This window comes from Chiroxiphia lanceolata, chromosome 1 (genome assembly GCF_009829145.1).
Source record: "Chiroxiphia lanceolata isolate bChiLan1 chromosome 1, bChiLan1.pri, whole genome shotgun sequence".
NCBI lineage: Eukaryota > Metazoa > Chordata > Aves > Passeriformes > Pipridae > Chiroxiphia > Chiroxiphia lanceolata.
In genome coordinates this window covers 21,687,082-21,713,180 of record NC_045637.1, presented here as the reverse complement: position 1 = coordinate 21,713,180, position 26,099 = coordinate 21,687,082, and the positions used below count along the sequence as shown (strand labels likewise).

General features: G+C 41.4%; 1 protein-coding gene across 7 annotated transcripts in view; it reads left to right on the top strand.

The window, feature by feature from the left end:
* Positions 1–24,470, top strand: part of GRHL2 (grainyhead like transcription factor 2) — a 67,076-nt gene extending 42,606 nt beyond the window's left edge. For 5 of the 7 annotated variants that reach the window (XM_032704720.1, XM_032704740.1, XM_032704713.1 and 2 more), the window contains 7 exons: positions 3,739–3,826; positions 3,912–4,048; positions 6,038–6,069; positions 7,508–7,602; positions 13,061–13,146; positions 18,760–18,824; positions 20,026–24,470. In XM_032704720.1, the coding sequence (XP_032560611.1) occupies positions 3,739–3,826; positions 3,912–4,048; positions 6,038–6,069; positions 7,508–7,602; positions 13,061–13,146; positions 18,760–18,824; positions 20,026–20,140 (618 nt within the window). In that variant the 3' untranslated portion in view covers positions 20,141–24,470. The remainder of the gene's footprint in view (positions 1–3,738; positions 3,827–3,911; positions 4,049–6,037; positions 6,070–7,507; positions 7,603–13,060; positions 13,147–18,759; positions 18,825–20,025) is intronic. The other 2 variants (XM_032704700.1, XM_032704707.1) reach the window with 2 other exon arrangements.
* Positions 24,471–26,099: the final 1,629 nt, after the last annotated feature.

Genomic DNA, 26,099 nt, shown 5'->3' with positions numbered 1-26,099 from the left:
CATTATACACATCAAAACTATTGGAAGTGGGAACTGAAGGGCTCAAGGGTATCAATAATGGGATATATATCTGTTTAATATGAATGTATACATACACATACTGCTTTTTAACTTAATGCAGGTGTGAAAATAAGATAAGTGAATGAAAATTATTGAGGTCAATTCACATGACAATTCATGCTAATTGGCACTTGGAAGGAGACTGAGGCTTGCCTCTCCCTTGACTTATGCTGCCAGATCTTTACCAACATCCCTTTGTCACAGGGCTTTCATAAGTAAACAAATGGTTGGAAAATTTCCATTTACTAGTAGTGCTGGGAGAATTCATCATGCTCAGAAGAAGGTAGCTGGTGGGGCTTGGCATCCTTATCTTTCCAATATGTCAAAATAAAACCTTGGCACTTGTTAAGGTGGTGCTAAATGGTTCAGCTTCTCTTGTCAGCCTGTAGCTCACCCTCCAGGGACATGAACAGGGCTTTCTGCCTCTTTGGAAAAGGCTATGAAGCTGAGATGGTTATTGCCCACCTCTTTGTCATGATCAATTAAAGAGGTATTAATAGGACCATTTAAAAACCCCAAGCAAACATATAATAATTTTTATAATTTTAAAAGCGTGAATTGCGCTGTTATGCCCCAATCTGACAACCTCAAAGAGAAGCTGATGAGAAAAGTGCCTGATTTATTACAGTCATCTGGATCAGTGGAACTGCACAGTAAATAAATTAATGTCCTGTAGCTGAAATACAGCATAGCTGTTGTGGAAAGAGTTATCCCTGAAGAAATAAAACTACATTTAGCTAAGTGGTATGTATTACATGTATTTTAGTATTTACTCTGGCAATTGCTTAATTGTGATACTAATTTACATATATAAACTAGGGAGTAACACCAACTCACATCCAGTGTGTGCTTTGTGACATAAATGTATGGAGATAAATGCTGCAGAGGTTGTAATTGTGTCCTTACTCTCTATTCATTCTGCAGTCTTTTGTCTGTGTTTGTTTTCCATAGGCAATCTTCAAAGCATCTGTTACAGTGCACATCTCATTTTCTCAGTGCTATTTCTCTCTGCCCTTGTAGTCTTTTTATCCTGTGTAGATCACTGATGCTGCATTATGATAAGAATATATAACTTTTGTTCCTTAAGTAGGTTGTCAGGGAAACTTGCTACCAAGTTTATTTATATTTATATATTGCAAGATGCTTCAGCCACTGTGTATGAAGGAACTTGGGCTTCAGAGATACTTTGATTTTCTTTATGTGATTAGCTTTGCTAAAAAGAAGCAGAAGCATTTGACTTGGCAGATACCATAACATTGTTCCAAAATAAAATAAGTGAATCCAGTTTTCTTTACTCTGAAAACCCACTTGTTCTTTAAAATATATGCAGTTCCTGCCTCCTTGTCTTCAGTATGTATCGTCACAGAGAACATGGATTATCATAGGGTATTGAGCAATTCCAATTGCCTGTTAATCTGCAGCTTTAGAGAGAAGAAGGCTGAAGTCTATGTGCCTCTGCCCTACCAGATGTGGAATACTTTGGCCTAGAACTACAAGCAGGTGTTTCCATGAGCTTTATAAGGATGATGGGAGTGGTCCTTACCATGGCAAAGGCTTTGCCAGGCTGGAGCTAGAATGCAAGACTTCAGCTTAAATGAGTTGAAGACTTAAGAAAAAAAATATTTTCAATCAGCTGAATTTCATAGGCTGCATTTAACTAATGTTAGTAGCAGAAGTACTAGTAGTACTAATTGCATTTATACAAAGTCAATATATATCAATGAAAAACTGAAACACTCATTTCATTATTTCACCGATCAGAGCCTAGTTTATAGTCCCCTATGAGAGGATTATTTCTTGTGTTCTGAAGAGACGTGCAAACTGTAGTTTACTGGATACGTGTCAGATGGCTCAGCTGTCAAAACTGTGCAGCAGAAATGGTCTTGTATGCAAAAATTGTTTTGTGGTCCATTGTCTCAGCCCCTGTGACAGTGGCGTACATCATGTAGGCTTGGCTGGCCCCTGCCATGTGCCATGTGGGTTGCTCCTAGCTCAAAAGGGCTGGTAGGTAGTTCTGTGGGTATTGCAGTTGCCTCATTTGTAAAGTGGCTGTGGCACAAATAAACACTGGGGGGTGGGAATGGCTGCCCTGCTCAGAGATTGCCTGTATGCAAGAGAACTTCGGGGTGTCTTGCCTTGAATGAATAATGAGAGAGCTGTGAACCTTTACCAAGTTCATAATTACAAAGAATATCACAGAAAATCAGTAAAATGTATTTTTTTATTGTGTATAAAGTCTGAGTCCTCCTCAGTTTCTGTTTGCCTGAGAGGAAGCTCATGCTTGCTGCCATGTATGAAATACTTTCATGGTTCCTCCTGTTCCCCGTGAGCAGCAGAGAGGCAGCACTGAGGGCAGGTAGGGCTGTGGCCACCTGGCAGAGCCCTTTGTGCATCACAGGGCTCTCAGGGATGTGCCACAGGACAGTGACTGTGATGCATATTTTTGCTCCTTTCTTACAAAGAGCAGGTGGCCTTTAAAGATACAAATGTACCCCTAGAAACAGTTTTGATAAGGGCACAACTCTGGCGTCTGCAGTTGAGGTCAGTGACAACTGGACTGGGACCTGGGTCTGGAGACAAGGTTTCTGTTTGACATCTTCATGTTTTTTAAAGAGCTGTTTCTTCCTCCATTTATTTCAGCTTCTGGAAATCTATTGCTAGATCACAACCAGGAGTACATCTTTCCTTGCATTCTTTTCAAGCTTGGTTCATTGGCTCATGTGTGAATTTTGCCATCTTGAGTGGGTATTTTTGGCTTCCTTACCTCCCTCCCCCCCTTTCTTTTCAAGAAACTTCCAATTTTAATTTGGAAAAAAAAATCTGTAATCTTGCATGCCGACTGTCTATGAGCATATGGATCTTTAATACTCTTCACGATGTGATAGGTATTATTTATAAAGTAAATCCAGAGAACTTCAAAGGAGGTGTTGCTGCTTTTTATGTCAATAACAAATTTTATTTTTTAAACTTGTTGAGAATGTATTTACATAACAGAAGCCTGCAACTTCCCAGGACTTCCTGGTGCAGTAGGGCAGTGCTACATTGCTTTGCCATTTCTGGAGAGCTTTTCCCTCTTTGAAATGCCTGTATTTTTCTGTAAGAACCCTTGCACTGTTGGTAACCTGTCAGCATAGGCTTCTTGCACTGTCAAATCTCAAAGGCCTCTGCACAGTTGGCCACAGTGAAGCAATGCCACCCCTAGACAAAGTGGGTGGAGGAGAGATTAGGGAAAAGCTTATCACAGACATGATCTAGGATGATAATAATCCTGCAGGTGTTTTATGCCATTACATACACAAAGTATTTGGCCTGAGCATTCTGTCCATTGCAGAGACACTGGGCTTTGCAAAAGTTGTGGTGGCATCAGTCCTGCTAGAGACTGCACGCTGCATAAACTGTCCATCCTGGCTTTTCCAAGCCAGTGTGTGGATATGTTCCCCTTGCTATCTGCAGCCCTGGGAGCTACTGGTTGTGCCAGCTTGAGTTTCAGGCACAGGTGATCGATGTGAAGCTTGTACCTTTCCAACAGTGTGGACAGATTTATCTGCAATGGAACAACCAGTTTCTGTTTCAGCGTTTCTGATATGTCAACCACTGTAGTTCCAGGCATTGCTAACTACGATGCTCCCAGTGGTTCCTCTTTGGTAATAATATCTGTGGGTTGTCTTTTTTGCACAGGGAGCAGAAAGGAAAATCCGAGATGAAGAGAGGAAGCAGAACAGGAAGAAAGGCAAAGGCCAGGCATCCCAAGCCTCGTGTAATAATGGTGAGTAAGATGGATCTTTCTGGTTTGGGGCTAAGTCACGCTTAACATGCCTCCTCTCACAACCATGTTGTTTTGTGATCTGCAGCTGAAGGGAAGTTGAGTGCACTCCCTCTGCAGAAAAAGAGTGATATCACCTTCTTCAAAACAATGGCTGACCTGGATTCCCAGCCAGTTCTCTTCATACCAGATGTTCACTTTGGAAACCTACAAAGAACTGGACAGGTAGGAAATCATAATGAGATGAGCTGGTGCCCACTTACCATCTGTCTGCCTCTACTCTAGGGCACGTTTCAGGAAAATAAAATCACTGTTCTGGGGGTGCTTGTTTTAGCTCTCGTTTTTATAAACACAACTTTTGGTGTCACATATACAAGAGTTTAAAAGGGATAAGTACCTTTCTGAGTTCTGGGTGTGAAGAAGGAGTTTATACTTCATTGACAACTGACTAGTTTGTGTTTGTTATGGTTTTGTTATTCTTTTGCTGGGAAGAAAGAATGGAACAAATAGTCAATAATTTTGAAATAGGTTGATCTGTGACTGAAACAAAGTCTAGTTTTAAGTGTGCTCTTGGGCTAGATGAAATGAAGTGCCACCTTGTGGTAGCAGAGATCCCCCTCCCTGTCACAACTGAAGACAAAAGACCGAGCTCTTACATGTATAGGGAGGTCGAGAGCAGGGTCACTGAACACCACTGTCCATTTTCTGTTGGCATTATCTAGAGAACTGGAAATTCCTTGGAAAATATATTTTCACTCTACCAAGTAAAACTCTGTCATGCTAATGTTAATATTCAGTATTGCCAATTATCATAACCAGTAAACATTAGGAAGTCTTTGCTGACTTGACTTTTTTCTACTTTATTGCTTGCTGGGAAATTGCAAACCTGAATTGGAGGGTCAGCTCTGACAATTTTTTTACTATGAACCTGTTATTTATTAACATCTCAGGGAGTAGAATGAGACTTTTATGCATGTGTTTAAATATTAAGATGATGAAGATTCAATGACACTGTTGGAATTGTCAGTTATTTTAAAGCAGTGAGAATTGTGGTAGAGCAAAGCACAAAGAGCGCAGACATTGCAATCACAGCTGTCACTGACTTACTCTCCAAAATTGGAAAGACGCCCACTCACATATCAGTGCTGGGTACCTTCTGTCCTCATGGTTTTCAAACCAGAATGTGGATTTGTCTTAAGACAGGAGAAGGTGGAAGCATTCCTTAGTAAATGTAATCCTGTAAATAATTTTCTAAACTAACTGGAAGATACCCCAGTTTCCTAGCTCTTAGGCAATGTTCAGCCGTGTCTTTTATTGCTGTAACTCATGGAATGAGTTACAGACCTTGGCTTTGCACACACACACACACCTCTGAGCTATTTTCATTGTGCAGGTTCAGAACCAAAGGCTCTCAGTGAGAGTCAGGTGTGCTCTGAGTCTTGCCAGCACAAGTGCTAGAAACCTGTCCGAGATGCCTTGCTGTGCCCCAGCAGAACACAGAGCTCTGGTGCCCTGCCTTCAGTAGCTCAGCAGTGGGAGGGCTGGTACACTTGTTGGTGCAGTCCTGCAGTGCTGGCACAGTGCAAGGAATTTGGCTGACTGTTGTGTAAAGCCTCTGACAGCAGACTGTGATTTTATACCTCCCCTGCTATTGTTAGCAGCATTTGCTGCTGTTGTAAATTTGGTCCCAGTGACTGTGAGCTGTTTGGATTTACACAAAACAGTGGTCTGGATTTGAGCTTCCGCTCACAGCCTGCGCAAAAAATGTTCAGCTGTACCATTAGTAATTGTATATCCATTAGGCCTGTAGTTTAATGTAGCTCTCTACAGTTTTATTAGATTTTCAGATAGTATTAAAGACATAGAAAAGTTTGAAAGTGGCTTAAACTGTATTAGGGTTAATTTAGGTGAGTAGTGATCTGATTTAGAGAACTGTAAAATAATTGGGAAAATCATATGAACCAGGGGAGAGGACAATGCCTTTCAAAAATACTTTGATATATTTCCACTAGATATTCAACAGCAGTTTCTCTAAGCCACCCTTTTTCCATATCACTATTAGAATTTGAGATGTTTTTGTTTTATAGAAGGAAAAGGATTTTTAACATATGAAAAAGTGCAAACCACTCATCTTTTCTGCCTTTTGAAGTTATTCTGTTAAAGAAATGTCTGAGTTTTGGGAATAATTGTTGGGTTTTCTTTCTATCCTTCTAGGTTTATTATAATACAGATGATGAGAGAGAAGGGTAAGACGTTCATTGTTTCACAAGCTTTACAGTTAGCGGTTCAAACTCATAGAAAGAAGACACAAAACACAAAATAAGAAAGAACTTTCTCCTTTCTCCCCCTTCCCTCATGTTCTCCCAATGCTTATGGAGGGTGAATAATATGTAGAACTGGTAGGGGAAGGTTTGTTTTGTGGTGTAGCTTTTCTTCCTTCATGTGAACTGGCTGGTTTTTATATCTGTTTTTTAATACATTTCCAAGTAAAACAGTTTAAAGGGCCATAAGGTTCAAACAGGGATAGGACAATATATTTGATAATGAAATGCCTTTTATATATGCGCAAGGGTTCTCAAATACTTTAAAAACCAGGAATCTTTTAATGAAGCACCAAACTTCACTGCATTCCTGAAAGCTGTTTAGCAGCACACAAGTGACAAATACAGGAGCTGCAGAGAGAATGGCCAAGTGCCAGAAGCAGAAAGAGAGCGGGAGATCCTGGAAAGGGGGAGGGTTGGAAATGGGAGCACCCCCTATCTGACTTTGGAGGGACTGGAAGAATTGATGAAAGTCCCTCTAATAGTTAAGAGATGCCATGAAATAAGGGCTTTAATGTGGCTGGTTGAAGTTCAGCCCACAGTGTGCACAAGTCCCGTACTTTTGTAAGTTGCTTAAATCCCAAGTGAGCACCCTTAAATCTGAGAGTCTGGAGTAAGACAACTGCAGTCCCATAAACCTGCAAAAAGTGATCTGTGGTAGGGAGTGACCAAGCACTGCCACCGACATGGACTTGAAAACGTGAGGCCCTTTTTATTTCTTTTATGAAACTAATATTCTTCACAAGGCTCACAGTGTAATTTGAGAAACAAAGGGGTTTATTGTGCCAAGCACTTTAGCTTCAATTCTCTCCTCCAGGACTCCAGGTCCTGCCAGAGCTATGACAAGCAGAGGGGGCAGCCGTTGTTCCTTCAGCCCTCAGCTCCCCTGATGGAGCATATTGCAGCTTTGGGTTGGATCTGGCCCAGCACGTTATTCCTTTTGAATTTGCTGGCTAGTATGGTCTTGGATTTTAGAGATATTGCTCGTGTTTCCTGAGGCTATGTCCTTTACCCCAAAGAGGAGGTGAATCAATGTGCAAATGTGGATTTGGTTCTTCCTCCCCACCCCCCTTCCCTCAGTATTTAACAGTTAAGGGCTTTTGGGATTTTCAAATTAGTGAGTAACATTGGAACATATTTTCCTGTCACCTGTCCCAGCCAGTCAGTCTGGGTAATTAAGAGGCCTGGATAGTTCAGATAAGCATCAAAAGCTAAATCCTTGCAGTTTCTGTTCTGGTGCCACTTGAGCAGCTAGTGGGTGTTTTTGCCAGAGTACAAAGTGAGTCATGACTGCTGCTGTTGTCTCCTCTTCTTCTGGGAGCGTAGTTTTGCTGAGACATGGTTCCTGTTTTGTGTATTCTAGTAGCAGTGTCCTGGTCAAAAGGATGTTCCGGCCTGTGGAGGAGGAATTTGGTCCATCCCCATTGAAACAAGTGAAAGAAGAAGGCCTGAAAAGAGGTAACAGTCAATTAGCAGTTAAAAATAATTCTGTGGAAGTCGAGCCCTCAAGCTTGGAAGGGAGGTGTGGCTCGGACAGAGTTAATTGTTGAATGCTAGTGCAAATGTAGGTAGATGGGAGAAGAGATCTTTGCATGCTAGAAATGACTTAAAAGCAGAAAATATAATTAAAAAAAAAAAAAGACTGTGCTTTCTCAAGAAGGGATCAGGACACAAGTGTATATAAAATATAAAAAAGCTGGAAAGTTTCTTGATCCTTGGCCAAGCTGCATAGTTCATAAATGTTCCAGTAGCAGATCTATGATTGTCTATTTTTAGCTTTTACTCATCTTTTCTGTTCTGGCTGGGATCACAAGCAAATATGCAAGATGGACTAGGTCAAATACAGAGACCTTAACAGGCAAGCTCCTGCTGACTGCAGACTTAGATTAGCTGGAATAGAGTCTTAGAAATTTCCTACCCAATTAGAAATATAAGGCATGGAGAGACATCTTCCAGTAGAACTAACAGAATTTTAAAGAATTTGTTTCCCTTAACTTTTTTTACTGTCTGAGTGAATATTATTACAATTACATTTCATATGCTTTACCAACTCCTGTTTTGCCAGTCCGCTACAAGTTAAGCTTAAGTTGAATAACATTGAAGCAATGGTTTAGGTAGAGCTGTTAAACTTTGCACTGAAGGTGGGTTTGTTCGCAAAATCAGTTTTGTGTACAGTCCCTTCCAGTGCAGTGCTATCGGTGATAACTTCCTACACTGTCACAGTTAAACACCCTGGACAATATCTGCCATTCCTTCAGTCTCATGAGTTCTGTTATATAAGTTTATTGGAGACTCCAGGGGTTTGACCAACCTACATGACTCAAACTTTCACCTGTTTTGAAGTTCACCCATCAGTTTGTGAGACAACAAATCAACAAGGCACAGAAGTGATTCTTAGTTTGACCATTTGTAAGACTCCTTTGAGCTTTATAGAAATAACTTCCCACGAGCCTGCATTTGCCAAGTTTCTGAGTTGGTTAGGGTGGTGTACTTGAACCAGAGGAAGATTATAGGATGGAAGCTGATGTCTTCTTGGAATAAATGTGACCATACTCTTATTTTAATTAAATTTTAAAATAATTATGCTGACCTCTGAGGTCAGCACTGACCACAGACTTACATCTAGTTGACTCAAACCTTGGCCAAATTCACATTATCAGGGCTCTGTCAAGCAGAAGAGGACAGTTATGAGGGCTATGTAAAGAACTGTCATTTCCTAAAATTTCACCTGGGTTTCCCAGCTGGAGGTCTGGGAAGTTGCCTGCAAGGAGGTATTGGTTTGCTTTGATTATTCCTGTCCCTTGCTGTGTTTAGTTGTTTTAATGTTGTCCAGGACTTGCAAGCATTTCAAGGGTAAGATTAGAAAGAAAAAAAAATTTAACTGGTGGCAAAACTATGTTAACTAATTAAATCCAGGAGAGGCACAGAACTAGAGGAGCTGGAGGATGCTCTCTTCACATCCCCTTCCTGTTCAGTGTTTCTTGCAACTTGGACTATGCTGGCTGGAGGCCAAGCCTTTTCCAGCGTGGCCTTTGCTCTGGTGAACTTCCTGCCATCCGGAACCCTGCATCTGAGATTGTGCTGATGGAGTCTAACTGAATCTACCCATTTGATAATGCTGTCTTTGCCACAGGAGTCACTGACTATTAAAATGTTTAGGGATTTTTACCCCCAGCTTAGCCATATCAGAAGCTTCTTTTCTGCCAGATTTGTTTGGTACAGTGGAATCAAAAAGTCCTAGAGAGCCGGTATAGATGGGGCACTGGTGTAACATCTGAGAGAGAGCAGATCTGATACGTGAAAATATGCATTAAAAGCAACGTAATCCCAAGGTGGCACATTAGCAGAGCAGTGCAAGTGAGGGGTCCAAGCCCAGCTGAAGAACTGAAGAGACAGTGTGTAGCCTCACCTCTGCCTGATGGACCTAATTGTAACACTGTCTGGCGGAAGCAAAGGTATTAAGGGGCAGCCTTCAAGAGAACAGGTTAGAAGGGGTTTGCAAGCTACAGAAAAACAAGGTTCATATTCTCACTCAGGTTGCTGGATCTTTGTGGATTGTTCTTTCCTCTCCTTGACCTCTAAGAGAGGTACAAGTGACCAACACAGAAATGTGAAGTATGTTAATCTGTACCAAATGTGCAAGGTAGCTAGTTACTTGGCTGGACTTGTGGTCTTTCCCTGTTTTGAGTTCTCAAATCACTTTCCCTTTCAGATTTCATAGGGAGTTTCCTGTTAATTATAAATCCAACAGCTGAGTTGAGATCAGGTTGATTTCCAGTCCTGTAGTTCTCAGCTTAAAGAAAGTTGTATTTTTGTTTAGCCTTTGTCTCTCAGGAAAGTCATGTTAAACTACACTGAAACATTTTGGATTCATAACAATTGGAGTTTTGTGAACCACCCCTGTGAAGGACAGCATTCACACTGTCACCAAGGGAATTTGTGCCTGGGCAATAGCAAAAACTCCAAATGTGAGAAAGGAAAGCCTGGTCAGAGCTACCAGCCCTACTGTCCTTGACTAAGATGTACCACATCTTCATCCAGAGACCACTTTACACAGACCATAGTCATTAGTCATTGTTCACAGGGTGTTAGTCACAGCATTGGTAGTGCCTGGGCTCAGACCTTCCTAATGTCCCAAGTCTTACTGTCCCATTGTGTCCTTAGTTTCATTTTTGCCACGTGTCTGTTGTTGTTAATGCTTTTAAAAGAGGTATCTAACATTGTTCTTCTGCATTCACACATAAATCCTCTGCTTGGTGGCCTGGCTTCCAAAAATCTCCCAGGTGCAACAACATTGCTTGCCTTCAGCAAAGGCTGTTTGCCACTCTGCAATTTGGTGTATCAGGGCTATTTCTTAAGTAACTAGAGATAAATTTATTACTCCCCATCTTCTGCAATTCTTTTAAACATCTAAAGAATATTAGGGACTACAGTGGATTTCAGTATTGGTAAGAACGGTAAGAGTAAGGCCAGGTAGTGTACAGGTCAGACAAATTTGAATTTGTCTTTAAACACTCAGTCAAAAATAGCTCATTACCTGGTACAAGATTTCTGCCCCCCCTCCAAATATTGTAATCTGTACTATTAAAGTGAACCCATCTAGATGCCATGAACACGGGGACAGTAGGATCGGAGGGCATAAGTATGACTTGTGTTACATAGTCACAGGAATTCAGTGGCAGTGCTGCTGCCGAGTCCACTGGAGTCTTTGCAGCCCCTCTCTCTCTGCCTTGGCTGTCCCTCTTGCTCCAGGCCACCTGGCCACCTCTCCACAGCTCTGCCAGCGGGGAGGCTGGTGGGGCTTCGTTATACACTGAAGCAGGGATCTGATCTGTTTGAAGAACAACTCAAAAAAAGGGTTATTTTTTCACACACATCTGCTTTTTGAAAGAGTTCCTCATCCAGGAAAATTCATTGAGATGGGCCAGAGTAACAGACTGAAAGGGTGGGGATGAGACAGGGGCTTCCTAAGGCATCACTGCCACCGGAAGTCATTTAGGAAAAAGTGCTCTATTGAATCAAAGCCAGGATTTTCACACCTGTCAGGGAAAAGAAAAAAACAAGCCTCCATACGTTTACTAATCCTGGCTCTCTGTGTGCATAATAGTGATTCAAGTTCCTGGTTATCCTTGTAATGGATCCTTCATTCAGCATAATGTTGCCTGCCACACCAAGCACAACAGAGAGATTTAAAGCTCAGCACTGGGACTGTGTAATGTCCCCAACTTGAACCTCGGACCAAGTGATTTTTTTTGCTCCTTTCAGATATGTTTGTAATTACTAAGGCTGACAGAGGTCCAGATGTTTGTAAAGCCAGGAATTACAGGATAGTCTTCTAGTCACAAGGAAACAATTACTAAATGAATATAAGTGTTAGTACTGGTAAAATTAGCACTTTGAGTGAGTGCTTGCTCATGCAAATAAACATATCAGACCCCGTAAAATTTAGCTCCTCATGTGGATTTTTTTTGTTCTTTTACATTCTGACAGTTATTTAGATTGTGACTCAAAGTTATCTCAGCTTCTAAGTCCTTTAAAAGGATGTTCTCAGGCAGGTCCCAAAGAGTTGCTAAAATGTAGGTGAAAAGGATATGGCTTTGAATGCAGGTAGCAGTTTTATGGCTTGTATTTCTAAATCGGAGATGCAAAAAAGCCATTGTTGTCCTGTATTTCTGGTTTGTAGACCAAGACAGGGCACTGATCTGCCCACATTTTAGGTCTTTCTTCAATCATTTCAAAACCTGGGCAAAGAAGCTACAATTCTCTGCCTATGGACCTGAGTCCACCCTGCTAGTCTTGACCTGAGAATTAGCTTCAAAACGCTTGCTCCTGTATGAAAAATCTCTGTTGGTTCATATGCATGTCATCTATTCAGTTACCTGGTGAAGATATCTTTTGGACTGCAAGAATTTGCAATTTCAAAAGATGTCTACCAAAAAAAAATTACCAGTGCAATTTGTGACATAAAATACCTGACAGTGCATGTATGTTTGTACCTCGTGTACAGCACTGCTATTTGAAAACGCAGTTTATTTAGGAACCAAATAAATTGCAACACATCTTATTTAACCTTCTACTTACTGGTCTCGTGAGATTATGCCTAGAACACTTTTCTGGTGTTTATACTTATTTGCTTTGTAGCTGTCTGCTTTGCTTTTGCCATGTAGCAGCAAGTTTCCTCCTTTTACCTGTACTAGTCAGGAAAAAACAAGAGCTAGAGAGGGCAGGGCACCTGTGAACGACTAAGACCCGGCAGGACGTCTGAGGGAGGAATAGGAACAGAAATGGCATTTGGGTACCTGAAAATGCCTGCCTGACAGCTGTGCTCTCGAATGTCTCCTCTGCAAAGTCTCAAATGACTTTGAACTCATTTTCCCAGTGTTTATTTTCAGACTGGTCAGGCCGTTTGTAGTCATCCTGCATGGTCATGTCAGACAGAACTATTTCTTTCCTTTTTCATTGATTTTGTTTTCAAAGGCATAGCTTAAGACAAAACAGACTTGCTTTTTTTGAATGTCCTTTCCCAGCCTTTTAGATTAAGCCTGGAGAGGTACAAGCCAAGACACAGCTTTTAGGAAGACCTAGCTTGTGTGTTTTGTCCTGTGACTGAGAGACAGGGCCCAAGTGCTTTTTAGCCTTTTGCTGTAAATAGAGATTTAGATTCTGGAAGATACAGATTCTTCACATTATATTAAAATAGCTGAATTTTCGTTAGGATGTTTTCAAAGCAACTGTGATTTGTTGTTCATGTTTAGATCAGTGATGATATTGAAAGTACCTTTTTTTAAGTGCAAACCGTCTTCAGTGCTTCATTCTATCTGTCATGGATTAATATTTGTTTTTCTGCTCAGCATGGGGTGTTTCATCTGTGCAATTGACTGAACCTGCTCCAAGTTTGACTTTTTTTTTATTTCAGTGCTTTTGTATGTGAGGAAGGAGACAGATGAGGTGTTTGATGCTTTGATGCTGAAATCACCCACAGTAAAGGGGCTAATGGAAGCTGTAAGTATCCAATGTCCTCACATTGTTTGTCTTTCTTGGCAAGAAAATCTTCAGGTTTTCCATGTAGTATTGATATTAATCATAACATAAAGATGTTCTCAGGTACATTTAAAGCATTTCACAAAGCCTTTCTGAAGCACATCTCTAAATGCTGGTATATTTTGAATTCAGTGTTGTCATCAGGTTGCTGGGATTAAAGTGTCACAGAGCTGGTTATTGGAGACACGAGCCTTGAGGAATGGCAGTAATTAACCAGTGTCAGGGAAGCAGAGAGGTGCAGGCTTCATTTTCTGAAATACTTCTTTCTTAATTGATGGCTCAGAGCCTGTTGAATCTTTTCCCATACTGCCCATTGGTATGTTCACAGCCATCTTTTCAAGAAGAGGTCCAAAGATGAACCTTTTCTGTGTGAATTTCACATGGCTTCTGTGCAGTTGCTCTTCCAGCATGCAAGAGGCAGGTGCTGAGCCAATGCAGACTTGTGATTCATACCTTGTCTCAAATTGCTTCTTTAGCCCTCACTGACCTACCTAACACCTGCCTCTTTGCTGCTTCTTTAACTTGAGTATTTGCTTGTTACCCATAAACTGTCATCTTCTTTAACTTGAGTATTTGCTTGTTACCCATAAACTGTCATCATTAGAGTTGCTATTTCCCTATTTAATCCTTTTTATATGACCTGATGGCTAGTAGATATGTGAAATTTGGTGAGAGAAGAGTTAAGTAACCATGTGTCTCACTGCTTCAGTGGGGAGACTAATTTGAGACTGACGTGTGGGATGCTGAGTTGATTTCCAGCCTTGGTTATGTGTAGGAGAGAAGACGGGAATGGATGAAAGTGTCCCTAGAGAGCTCAACCAAGTGCTAGAAGTGTGTATATTCATATTCTCTTAAAACTGTCGCAGTATCTTGTTGCATGTACCAAACACTTCTAATGCAGTGAAGATTGAGTAATTTGGTCAATATTTGGCCAGTAGCAGAAGGCAGAAGAAGATTTGTGGGTTAGTGAAGTTGTTTAAAGCACCTTTTCAGATCAGGGTATCTCTGAGGAGTGTCAACAGCATGCTAAGGATGTCCTAACTGTGCTTTTGCAAGTACTGTTTGTTAGCTCAGTTGTTAGGCAGAGCGCATGTGTAACAAAAACCAGGCTTTGCTTGAAGAGGCTGCAGTCTGATTCATGGTAAGCTGTATCAGGATTTCATCTTGTCTTTGTATGGAAGTTGAAAGTATGTTATAATCCTTCTATAACCTTTCAAGCTTGCATGAATATTTTATCTCCAGTAGTCTGTGCTTCTCCATGCCTGTTCTCCAGCCACCATGTAACAAAAACAAAGCTGGTGCAGAAGCAGGAAAGGTTTCTGCATACCTCAGTCAGCACAGCTGCTGACTCATTGGCGTGTTTTGGCACCAGAGAAATATAATCTGTTGTAAAGTGTCTCAGTTCACTGGAAGGAACACATTCAGAAAATTTTAATTCTCTTTGGTAGGATATTGTGGATAAACCAGTGCCAGAAAGCTGTCAATCTGCATATTCTTAGATACTGTCTCTACATTAATTTCAGCAAATCATGTCATTTTGTAATTGTGCACATCCTAAATGCTCAATTCTAAACTTAGTACTAAGAACTTAAAAACTGAGCCTCTGGACATTACAGAGCTCCAGATCTGAAAGAGAGCTCCAGTGATCCTGAATCATACCCTCCTTCTCTGTTTATGGATTTTATGGTTTTTTTCTTTTCATTAGTCACTATTCCTGGTCTGTGGCTTTCTCCTAATTTTCTGTTATTAATGATATTGTTTTCTCAGATCCTGTGTTTATTTTATTCTCACATATACCCCCATTCCGAATGAACACTTAGATTCCTTCTCAGATATCTTTTTTTTGGCAAATATCTGGAGTTCTCAGGTTTCAGAAATACCGTACCTCCCAGGAAGTGATGCAGATGTTTGGTTTTCACTAGTCAGTCTTGATCAACAGAAAATAGTGAAACAATTTTCCATCACAAAATATCACATATGTGGTGACTGACCAGCTCTAAATCCTTCTTTCAGCCTGATCCAAAGTTGGGATAATTCTGGGTATCTCAGTAGATACTCTAGTCTTACATTGTGCAGAATCACATATTTATTCAAATTGCAGAAAGTAGACAAATTTGGGAAATTCAAGAATGTCCCAAAGTTTTTCTATAATTAAAAACTAACAGATGAATTCAGTAAACGTAGCTTAGACAGAAGTTTATGAGGTACATGTCTATATATTTGATATTCTAACCAATGTAGGGCAACAGACCAGACCGATTCTATTTTCTATTTTCAATATTCCATTCAAATTTCTATTTTCATAGAAATAAGTTGGCAAACATGTTTTCCTACATGCCTCGACCAGCCCAGATGTTGCCCTTTCTGTCTTCCTGGCTCCAGCAGAGAGCATTTCTGCTGGACTGTGCAATCAAACTGTGCAAACTTGCCATGCCAAGGGACCTCAGCCTGAAGGGGCACCCAAACAGCTATTTCAGTTCCAGTCTGAAGGCTGTCACACTGCTTTGAGCATCCCAAGGGAAAGAAAGAATTCTCTGCTCAGAAGATTGGCAAATGGGAAATGGACGTGATAAGGAAAAATATTTGTCCAAATAAAGATGTCATTAAAATTTAATGTAACCTGCTTGGGGTCAGGTGAGAAATCCTGTTTTGTATGGAAGTTGGCAGTAGTGGTGTTCTCCTTCATTGGCAACAAACATGCTGAGAAGAGGGTGTTAAGTGAGAAACCCTAGCAGATGCTGGCTCTGCTTTCTCGGATTCTGCAGCAGGATTTAGCACATTTGTGCTGGAGTCTTGTTTTCTGAATCTGTGAGGAGGAGGCTCTCCCATACCCCCACTTTGAGCCTTGCTTCCACAGTTTGCTGTTTGGTATAATTGGTCAAATCCTGAGGGGTTCCTGAGAAATGTGCTTATTCAGTCAACTGGAAGTCTTTCGCAAAGCTCACTAATCCCTGCATGTTATATAAATCCTACACCTGTCATAGGCAGTGTGACAGGCAAGGCTTTCTCAGCCCAGCCTCTCATAGTTCATGTAGGAAGTGATGTCCCAGAGTCCCAAACTGCTTTGGGCAACATTTGGAATGCATGAGTGTTAGATATCCCAAACATCCTAGGGAAGATTTATGCTGGAATGTGCAGAATGCTGTATATTAGCTGCTATTAAACCTCCTTGGCACAGGAATGTTTTGCCCTGCTTGTTTATTTGCATGGAGTCAGTGAAAAGTGTCTTCAAGTTCTGATCTTTACAATATCACTAGATTTCAGAGTTAACAATCCAGAAAGGAAGATAAATTGTTTCCTCATGTTCACACAGTTGTGACGTTTTCTGCAGTTTCAGGTGGCAGGTTTTCTCTGATGCCTGTTACAGAGGATTTTTTTCAACAGTCTAGTGAAATTGAGCCATTTTTATTATTGCTTTACATGAAAACTTAAATTTAAGGGTACAACAAAATAATTCCGTTCATGGTAAGCAAAGCTGGAGGATAAGAAAGAGTAATGTGGTTACATAGCTTTTCCATAGGCTACACAGAGCCTTTTGCATAGGCTACATGGAGCTCAGAGTGGAAAAGATTTGTTTTGTAGTTCGGTAGTGGGGATGCTTGTGTGAGATATAAGACAAGTAGGGTGAAGCTCTTGTTCTCATACATGTGCAAAGTGGACCACTCGCCACATCAGGGACAATGTGACTGTACAGAATGGGAGCTTGCACAGCCTTGATGCAGGATTAGGCCTCTCTCCAGGCAGGTGAGAACATGGAACCAGGAATACAACCAGTATGTCCAGCACCATATCCAAAAAGGCAATGAAACATACTGGTGCAAGTAAAACTGAAGTAACAAATACCACCAAATTTAGTTTGAATTTTGTTCTCTGCTAGGTGGAAAGCTTAGGGAGTGGATGGGTCTAGTGTACCTTATCAGTTACTCCCTTTCTGTTAGCCACAGGTGTACGCTAACACCGTCAGAGGAGAGAGTTTGCAGTGTAAAAGAAATTTTATTGGTTCTTCAGAATCTTGGACTTATGTTATACTTTTTAAGCACAAAATTGTATCCTGGATTAGATGACAATTATACAATTATAGGTGATGTAGGCAAGTACAGGCTAATTAATTCTCTCTCAGAGAATCTTGGCTCTCTGGAAGGAAGCCGTGCCTGGGGCTCAACCTGTGGCTGTTTGATTCTTTCCTCAGTATGAGTTTATCCATTGCTTGCTTTCTGTTTTCTACTTCATGATAATTGCTTTAATTTACTTCTTGAAAATACCACGTTTTCTCAATGTAAGTCTGAATGCAAACACAAAGAAAGGATTTTACAGTGACTGATGTTTGACAGTCTTTAAATGGATTTTTAATTGTGCATTTCAGTTCTCTAATGCAAAAGATGAGTAGTCAGCTATTTAGCTGCAATTTCATTTCACCTAGGAAGAGCTGGAAACTTACTTTGCTTGGCAGTAAAGTACCACAAAACATTAATCACTGACAAAAAAATAATTTTTCTGTAATTATTTTGCCTTTTGGGACAATCCGTCTCTAAAGTGTGAGCTGTGAGACCTGTTCCCTCAAAGAAGAGTCATAATTTGGAAAGGAAATGTGGCTCAGGTGGAGAGCTCAGGCACACCCTCTTCATGAGCACACCACAGACTCACTGAAGAATGGACATCCAAAAAAGTTACTAATATGTTGCTGCAAAGCAGTGCCAAACCATTGCAGTGAAGTACTTGTTGGCATTGGTAATTTGTCAGCTAAGTAGTTCTTCCTTCTGAAGTTTTCCTGTATTTTCTGCTTTATCATTTGGGTAGATGGCAAGAGGTTTATTTTACAAGGCCCTTTTCCTTGTTAACACACTTCTCTACAACATCTCATCTTGTTGTTATCTGTACACTCAGATGATGTTTTGTAAGACAAAGCATTCTCATTTTGCCACTGTAGTAACTAGACTGAGTCACCTCCCCAACAATACAGAAGCTTCTTAGTCACTTGTGTAGCATGTTGGTAGCCCTTCCACAACAAAAAGTACCTTGAAGATACTATTCAGAGAAAAGTACCACCATGAAGAGTCCTGTTAGCTTAACAAACCTTGAAATATCTTTGAGAAATAGAAATGCACATGTTTTTGTTGATCCATCAGTCCATCAGCTCTTGCTGGGTTGCCATATGTCTGCCTTCTGCCTAGTGGAAGAAGCCTTTGCTTCCATGATCTCAGAAAATCAGATTAAGAAACAACAGAAAGATCAGATTGAAATTCTCTCGTGAAATCTGAAGCTGGAAAGAGTGTTGACTCCTTTAGCAGAGCAGTAGGAGATGCTGGGGCAGTTTTGATGACTCACACCCTATAAAGACTATGGTCTGCAAGTTTCTGGATGGAAACAATTGTGGGTTTTGATCAAGCTGTTCAGGATTATTCCTCCTCGAGTCATCCTTAAATGCAACCATGGTATGGCTGTGAGTGACTTTTCTGCATAGCTATCCTCCTAAACTTTGCAGAGATTTTGTTTTAATGCCTTACATAAGGTGTGATGATTTTACATTTCTCATTAGTCTTTAATGATATTTCTTTTATTTTTTTTTTATTTCAGATCTCTGAGAAATATGGGCTACCAGTTGAAAAGATTGCAAAACTTTATAAGAAGAGCAAAAAGGGGTAAGTTAGTTAAATAACTAAGGGTCTATTGCGGGATCCTTTAGGAGTACTCAGAGATCCCAGTTATACTTGGAGCCTCATGATGCTGGGCAGTGTAAACACTTTGAGTTGATGTGCCCATTTGCTTGAAATCTTCATGTCCATGGAGACAGTAAGGGATTGCAGAGGAGGAAACATGGATCTCCATTCTATGTCGGACCAGTGTTCATAAACTTACTGTGAAGAAAGAGTTTGTGTTTGGAAAAGATACCTGGATAAAGTCTGTTTTGTACACAATATGCTTAATAACATCATGGAGGGCCAGTGTGGGAGATGCTGTCTTTGCTGTGAGTGCAGTGTGGAGGCAGGCAGACAGTGTTTGCTGCAGGGGTTTCAGCTGAGTAAATTTAGACATGAATATTACATCTGGGCTTTTAAAATAGCTAGGCCACTGCTCCTTGCCATAAATCTAAATGTCTCTATTTTAACTTTTTTTTTTCAGTTCTATTTAACCACAATATTGTAGTGATATAATTTTAAACCAATCATTTATTTTCGTTACAGAGCTGTAACTCTAGCTTAGGGCATTGTTGTGCCTGGGAATTTCCTTAGCTTTTGAGAAGACAGGTGAAATTTCTCATGGTTTGTTTCTTTCTAATACCATTTCCAGGTTATTGTTAGAAGAAACACTTTAGGTAAAGAGTGAGGAAAACACTCATATACACTTCTAATAGTTGTTGTTGATATTCTCACGTCCAAACTGAGTTCTCGGTCTGTGAGCTGTGTGCAAACCACAAATTACGCTGCTTCCCTGTGTTAGCAGCTCGCACACACAGAGGTACAACAGCTCATGTGGCATATCTGAGGAGCAGCATGGAGCAGCACTCCCTGGGGGAGCCAACATCAGGCATGGGAAGCACCAGCTAGCTTGGTCTGCCAGAGATCTGAACTGCAGCTCATCTTGTAGGCAGCTTAAATGTGTCAGCATCTCAGCACTGGCACTTTTACCTCAGCTACTTTAGCAAGGAGCAGCCTCTAATCCAAAGACTGTGAGGGACTATGGGGCAGATCTTTGATGATGATTCCCACTAGTGACCCTGTACTGGCATGTGCTGGAGTCTGTTTATGTGTTGTAGAGAAGCGAGCATATGTGGCAGAGTGCATGACTTTCCCTTCCAGTGTCTCAGTACATAAAAACATTGATTTTTGCCTTTGTCACCAGTATCCTGGTAAACATGGATGACAACATTATCGAGCACTACTCCAACGAGGACACGTTCATCCTGCACATGGAGAGCATGGTTGAAGGCTTCAAGATCACACTGACAGAGATCTAGCCTCAGGCAGAGCCTTTTTGTAAGGAACCACAGCATTTCATCCTTCTTGGAAAGCAGAAGATTTCCCAGGAACTTGACAGATGTTGATCAGAGAAACTGTTACAAAACTGCTTTTAAAATACTGTCCATTCTGCACATGTGCACCCACTACATATAGACTTGGGTTTGTCAAGCACAAGGCCACCCACATTAACCTGGTCCCTTATTTATTGTTCCCCACTCTCTAGTGTACAAGCAGTTACCAACCCCCAGATTTGTAACCAGATGACCCACTGCAAATGTGAAACACGGCATTTTAATCCATACTTTAGTGTGGATAAACTCGTTCTAAAACATGTTAAAGAATCCTGCTGGTGTAGTTCCAGAAATCTGGTATAAATTACTTTAACCAATAGTTGTCTCCATCACTGCTACAAAGCTGTTGCAGTGCTAAAGATGGGGAAAGTGGCTGACAGTTCACTTGCTCAGACTGATCTGTGTCTCTATATAGTGTATAGTCTTGCCAAATACCTCTGGTAGTTCTCAGCACGTAGCAATGAGGACTTGTAAGTAAGGCATTCAGCTACAAATGTCACTTGTAATTAAATGGTAAAGAAACCATTTTAACCTTGTATATAATGTTTATAATATGCAATAATATATTTTAACTACTGTATGTGGGCACGTTTACTGCCACTATGTTTTTGTATGTATTGGGTTTAGGGTTTAACAGAATCTTTCCTAGAGGATTAAATTGCTACAATCTGTTAAGGTTGTGTACTGAGAAGCTGATAACTTAATCTGCACTCATATCCTCTATCCTTGCTCACACAGTTATATATTGAAATATTAGAGCAAACCATGCTACAGCATCTTGAGTTCTGTGGCACAAGGGAGCCCACCTTAGGTGCCTGAGTCCCTGAGTCTCCCATCCAGCTGTCACCAAATCCAAGAGGCATCACATGTCTGCTGCCTGGTGTGCCTAGAGGCTCAGAAGGAAGGCTCCCAAAGCGGCCTTTTCTCAAGCCTGTGGTGGGAAAGGTGCTTTCTGCAGCAGCCTGCTCATTAAAGCATTCCTCTAGACTGTAGGAAACAGGACTTCAAACTCTTCCTCTTAAGGGTACTTGCTCTTGTATCTCCGTTTAATGATTCCTAAGACAGTTGGGTGAGGTATAAACCTGGGCTTGATGTAAATACTTTTATCAAAATTGGAATAATTTTGCCTGTGCAGACCGAGTATCCCACAACTGAGGCGTGGAGATAGGTCTCTCTCACAAGGGCTGGATCTGAACCCAAGTTGAACTACATGGTTATCCCACCAAATTCCGCCCTGTCTCTTGAATTCTGTGAAGAAATAAAGTTGTGCAGGCTGGGATCACAAGGAAAGGGGTTCAAGGCCTGAATGTCCCTAGCGCATCCAAACACAGTACCTCTCTCTCTCCTTTCCAGCTCCTCTGGCTATTGTAGGGAGCTCCTCACTCGGGATATAGTCCTGTGAGTTTCAGCTGCATTTTATTCTCTATGCACTGTTCATGAGTGCTGTGTGACAGACAGAAGTGTGGGTCCTTTCTTACATGCAACCTTTAGAGTTTATTTTTTTTCCTTCTGAAGCATTTTTTCCTTCAGTCACACAACCTTTTTTTATTAGGTGTTTAGTGGAATAAAGAAACGCTGCCTAGTTTAACAGGGCTCACTCTCTAGTGTTTTGAGCTGTGTGGAGCTATTTGTTATTCAAGCAAAGCAGCTGGGATAGCTGACCAGTCTGATTTGGCCAAGTTTTTGCATGCATATTCCTGCAAGCTATTGCACACTTTCTTAACTTTATTAGCAATAGCATCCCATTAAAGTCTCTACTCCCAACAGAAATGTTAAGTACATGTCAAAGTTTCTGTGGGACCAGAAACTATAAAAGGTTCAGGCCATTAGTGTCAGGGCTAACATACCCAGAATCCACATATGTCTGTAAAGCGAAGTGTGTGTTCTGTCTTCCTCCTGCTCTCTTTTTTTGTCATGCACTCTTTTGCCTTCTGATGCAAAGTTTTGTAGTAATTTCCTTAACTTTTTATAAAAATGCACTCCAACAAAGATGCTCTTGCTGCTCTACTCAAGAGCAGACATCCTGGGAATACAGGGGATTTGTGATGGTTCAGTGTCTTTCTACTTGGCTCAGACCAAGATAAAAAAATCTGTGCTGACTTACCCCAGATACTTTTTTCCTAAGGAAAAAAAGAGGACAGTTTTGACAGGTGGCATTAGAAACTGGGTCCAGCACATAGGGCTGGTGAGCAATGCTGTTAGTTCTTGTATTTCCCTCTTGGTGTTTGGAATCCTCAGGATGTTAGCTGGGATCTCTCAGTTGGTAATGACGGCTGGGAAGAAGCTGCATGTGAAGCACAGGAGTAAATGTATGCAGGAATTGGGTCCTGGTTCTGCTCCCAACAAACCTGCTGTCTAAGCTCTCTTACAGGGAGTGCCTGTGATGCCTGGGGCTGGCCCAGGTTGGCATGTGCTGCATTAAGAAGAGACAGTGAGAATTTAGGGTTCACAGAGAAAGACAGGCCGTCCTGGCAGCATCAGCACTCAGGTTAGTGGGACATTCTTGTCTTACACCTGCGTGGAGATGAGCTGGGTGGGATCTGTTGGGTGCTGCAGCATCCTGCACCAAGGAGGATCAATGAGAAGCTCAGTGTCCAGAAATACTAGGGCTTAAGGAGCTGTCTTTCCATTGGCATTTTAGGAGCTTTCAGTGAGCCACTGTCCAGAGAAGGAAAGTTGCTTCCAAGATTAACTGAAAGCTATTCTAAATACGTCTTAAAGTGTGTGAATTCCTGACAGTAGAAAACTAATACTCCTGCCTTTAGTTCCTTCTTACAGTCTCAATGAAGTCAGTAGCATTGAGGAAGACAAGTAGATAGGTGGTAAGATTATTTTAAAACAATGACTGGAGCTAGGTAAGGATGATCTCAACTTTATCTGCCAGGGTCCAAGGGCTTTGTTTCTCTGCTCTAGATGCAGGTGCATCGCAAGCGCTAAGACATTACAAAGAGTATATCAACCTGCACCCCTTCAGCATCAGCTGCTGGAGGAGCACTGAACCTTAGATGCTGGTTGTGGCAAGCTACAAGTTCTCAGAGTTCACCTTGTTGGTCTAAATCATCCTGTCACAGTTATGGGAAAGGGACAGTACAAGTACTGCAAACTTTTGGAGCAGTGGCCTGCTTTGTGCCCTGCTTGATTCAAATGTCTTGAGGAGTACATAGTACTTGCATGTATATTGTTAAAATATACATGCTGCTTTCATTAAACAATGAAAAATATTGATTATTGCTGGATCTTCCAAGTACTATGACTTAAATGGAAGTAAGATTTGGCTACTGTTCAGTGGGGGACAGGAATAGCTACCTTGCCTCCTGTTGTCTCTTTGTGGCACTGCTGTGGTTGTTTATTTAAAGGAACAAAATTTTCATTTCCTTTCCTTCTTCAAGGCAGCAGTCTTGCATCTTAACTAGTGCAGCTTAAGTGTGGCTTGTTGCTCAGAGCATTTTCCCTGTGAAGAGTTAGAGTAGTGCAGTGTCTGTAGATGCTGTGTTTTGAAAGATCTGATAGAGATGTATGAAAGGAGAACAGTCTTCTAAGTTAAAATTTTGATTCCTGCTACAGATTTGGTACTTTTTCCGTCCATTTGATGTTTTATTATGAAACCCCATTAAAATTCTCAAATTTAGTTCTTTCTCACAGTCAGGTGCTGATACCCCCAAAATAAAGTGCATCCTTTCAATGAAACTTTGTGGATGTACAGTGATATCCTCACAAGACGTTTTGGAGGATTTTTACCACTGAATGTAAACTACGAAGAAAAGAATGTTTTCTTCCTCTGTGTCCTCTCCCATGAAGTTTTTAGTCAATGGAATTCAGAGATCAAATATCTTTCCTATATATATTCCTCTTTCATTCTATGGATTGTTTAAATGTTGTAAATTAATTCAAACAATTAGTAAAATCTAAACTCTCTAGCTGTCAGAGATGCTGTATATTGATTGAAATGGAACTGGAAAGGAGTATCTTATGACTTTTAAAATGTAAAGCTTATTAAATGTTTATATGCTCTTCCATTTCCTATTGAGACAAGATACAAACAAGAATGTTTGTGCCAAAGATTGTGACAAGCTGTCTTACTGGCAAACAAGGAAACTTTATGTATAAATAATGTGCTTTTATATTAAGAATATAGCTCATGTAACTTAATAGTGTTGCAACTGGGAGAGGGGTTTGATAAACTGTAAATACAGTTATTTTATTTTTTGTACATTTTTAAGAAGGAAAAAATAAATATTCCTATGTATGAGATAATATTTCTGTTGCTGTGGTGTGTGTTACTACATCTGTTCAGGAGAGATAGTATCAGTAAGTACAAATACCTGAAGTGAAGTGCAGAGAGGATGGAGTCAGGCTCTTCTCAGTGGTGCCCAGTGACTGGACCAGAGGCAATGAACACTGACTGAAACACAGGAGGTTCCCTCTGAAGTCAGGAAGCAGTTTTTTTACTGTGAGTGTAACCAAGCACTTGAATAGGTTGCCCACAGAGGTTGGGGAGTCTCTATCCCTGGAGATATTTAACAGCTGCCTTGACACGGTCCTGGACAACAAACCCTCACTTACCCTGCTTGAGCAGAGGGGTTGAATCAGATGAACTACGGAGGCCCCTTCCAACCCCAACTGTTCCATGATTCTGTGACGACTTGGACTGTCCTGGGAACCTGGCTGGAAGCGCTGGTACTGTCATCTTTGTGGCTCCAAGGCACCTGGAATGAGTTCCTTACCTGCGTCTGCTCCTGCTGTGGCCTGGGTGCCCAAAGCACTGCAGCATACCTGGCTATGCATCTTGCAGTAAAACATTTTCATCAACCATTTTATTCTTCACGGGTTGACTTTGGCTTTTCAAACAAGAATCCAGGAGGTGAGAATGTCTAAGTAAGTGAGACATTTCTTGGGAAAGCATATGCCTCAGCAAAGGAAAGCTCCCTAGGCAGTAGCAGGGCAGCCCTGTCTTACAGTGGGGTGGAGGAGTTCAGTGCTCTGTATGGCTTAGGGTGAGCCAGGACCAGCTCCCATGGGGCTCTTTAGGGTAATCATGTTTCCTGGACAATGCCTGTGGTAGATGTTTAAATATGTTTTATAGGAAGTAATTTTACTGAGTGGCTCTTAAAATGTGAATGCTTTGAAGCTGAGTGGTTGGCAGTACTGCATCTGTGAGGCCATGGAGGAGTGTCAGCTGACGGGAACTGCTGCACCCACTGCATGCTCAAAGGCCCGATTGTTTCTGGCATGGCTGAGGCAGGGTTTAGCAGGGTGACTCACAAGGTCTTTAGGAAGAACTGACCCTCTCCTAGGATTGGGGAGCAAAACACCCCTCCTCTGACTCCTGATTGAAACTTTAGGGGACCCACTGCAGCAGCAAAGCTGTGGTTTTTGGCACCTTCCCTATCTCTTGGCTCAATTCGAGCTGCCGAAAACAGCGATAGGATCCGGAGCATGCTATTTTCCAGATGGGGCCAGATCCAGGGCTAACAAGCTGATGAGACACAGGGTCTCAGATTCTCTCCTCCCTGAGGCACTTGGAGGTTCAGTCCCGGACTATGGGGGTGCAACATGCTCCAGTGCCCAGTGGTGGCCATGACCGAGAGCCAGGCTCTGTCCTGGGACAGACGCCTTAGGCTTTGCACAGTGAGATGCACAGGCCAGCAAAGGTGGTAAAGTGGAGGATTTTAGCATCCCTGAGCAAATAAATACTTCCATACACCCCAGCCTTTTTATGTTAAATTGTATTAGGGCCCTAATTGGAGAGTGAGGAGAACGTATATCACAGGGAGTTTGGCACACTGGAAGTTTGTGCAATAAAGGTGGTTTGAAGTTGCACTGAGCACAGGGGGTATAACTGATGCTCCTTCCAGGCTCCAGCCTGTCTCAAGCTTATATTAAT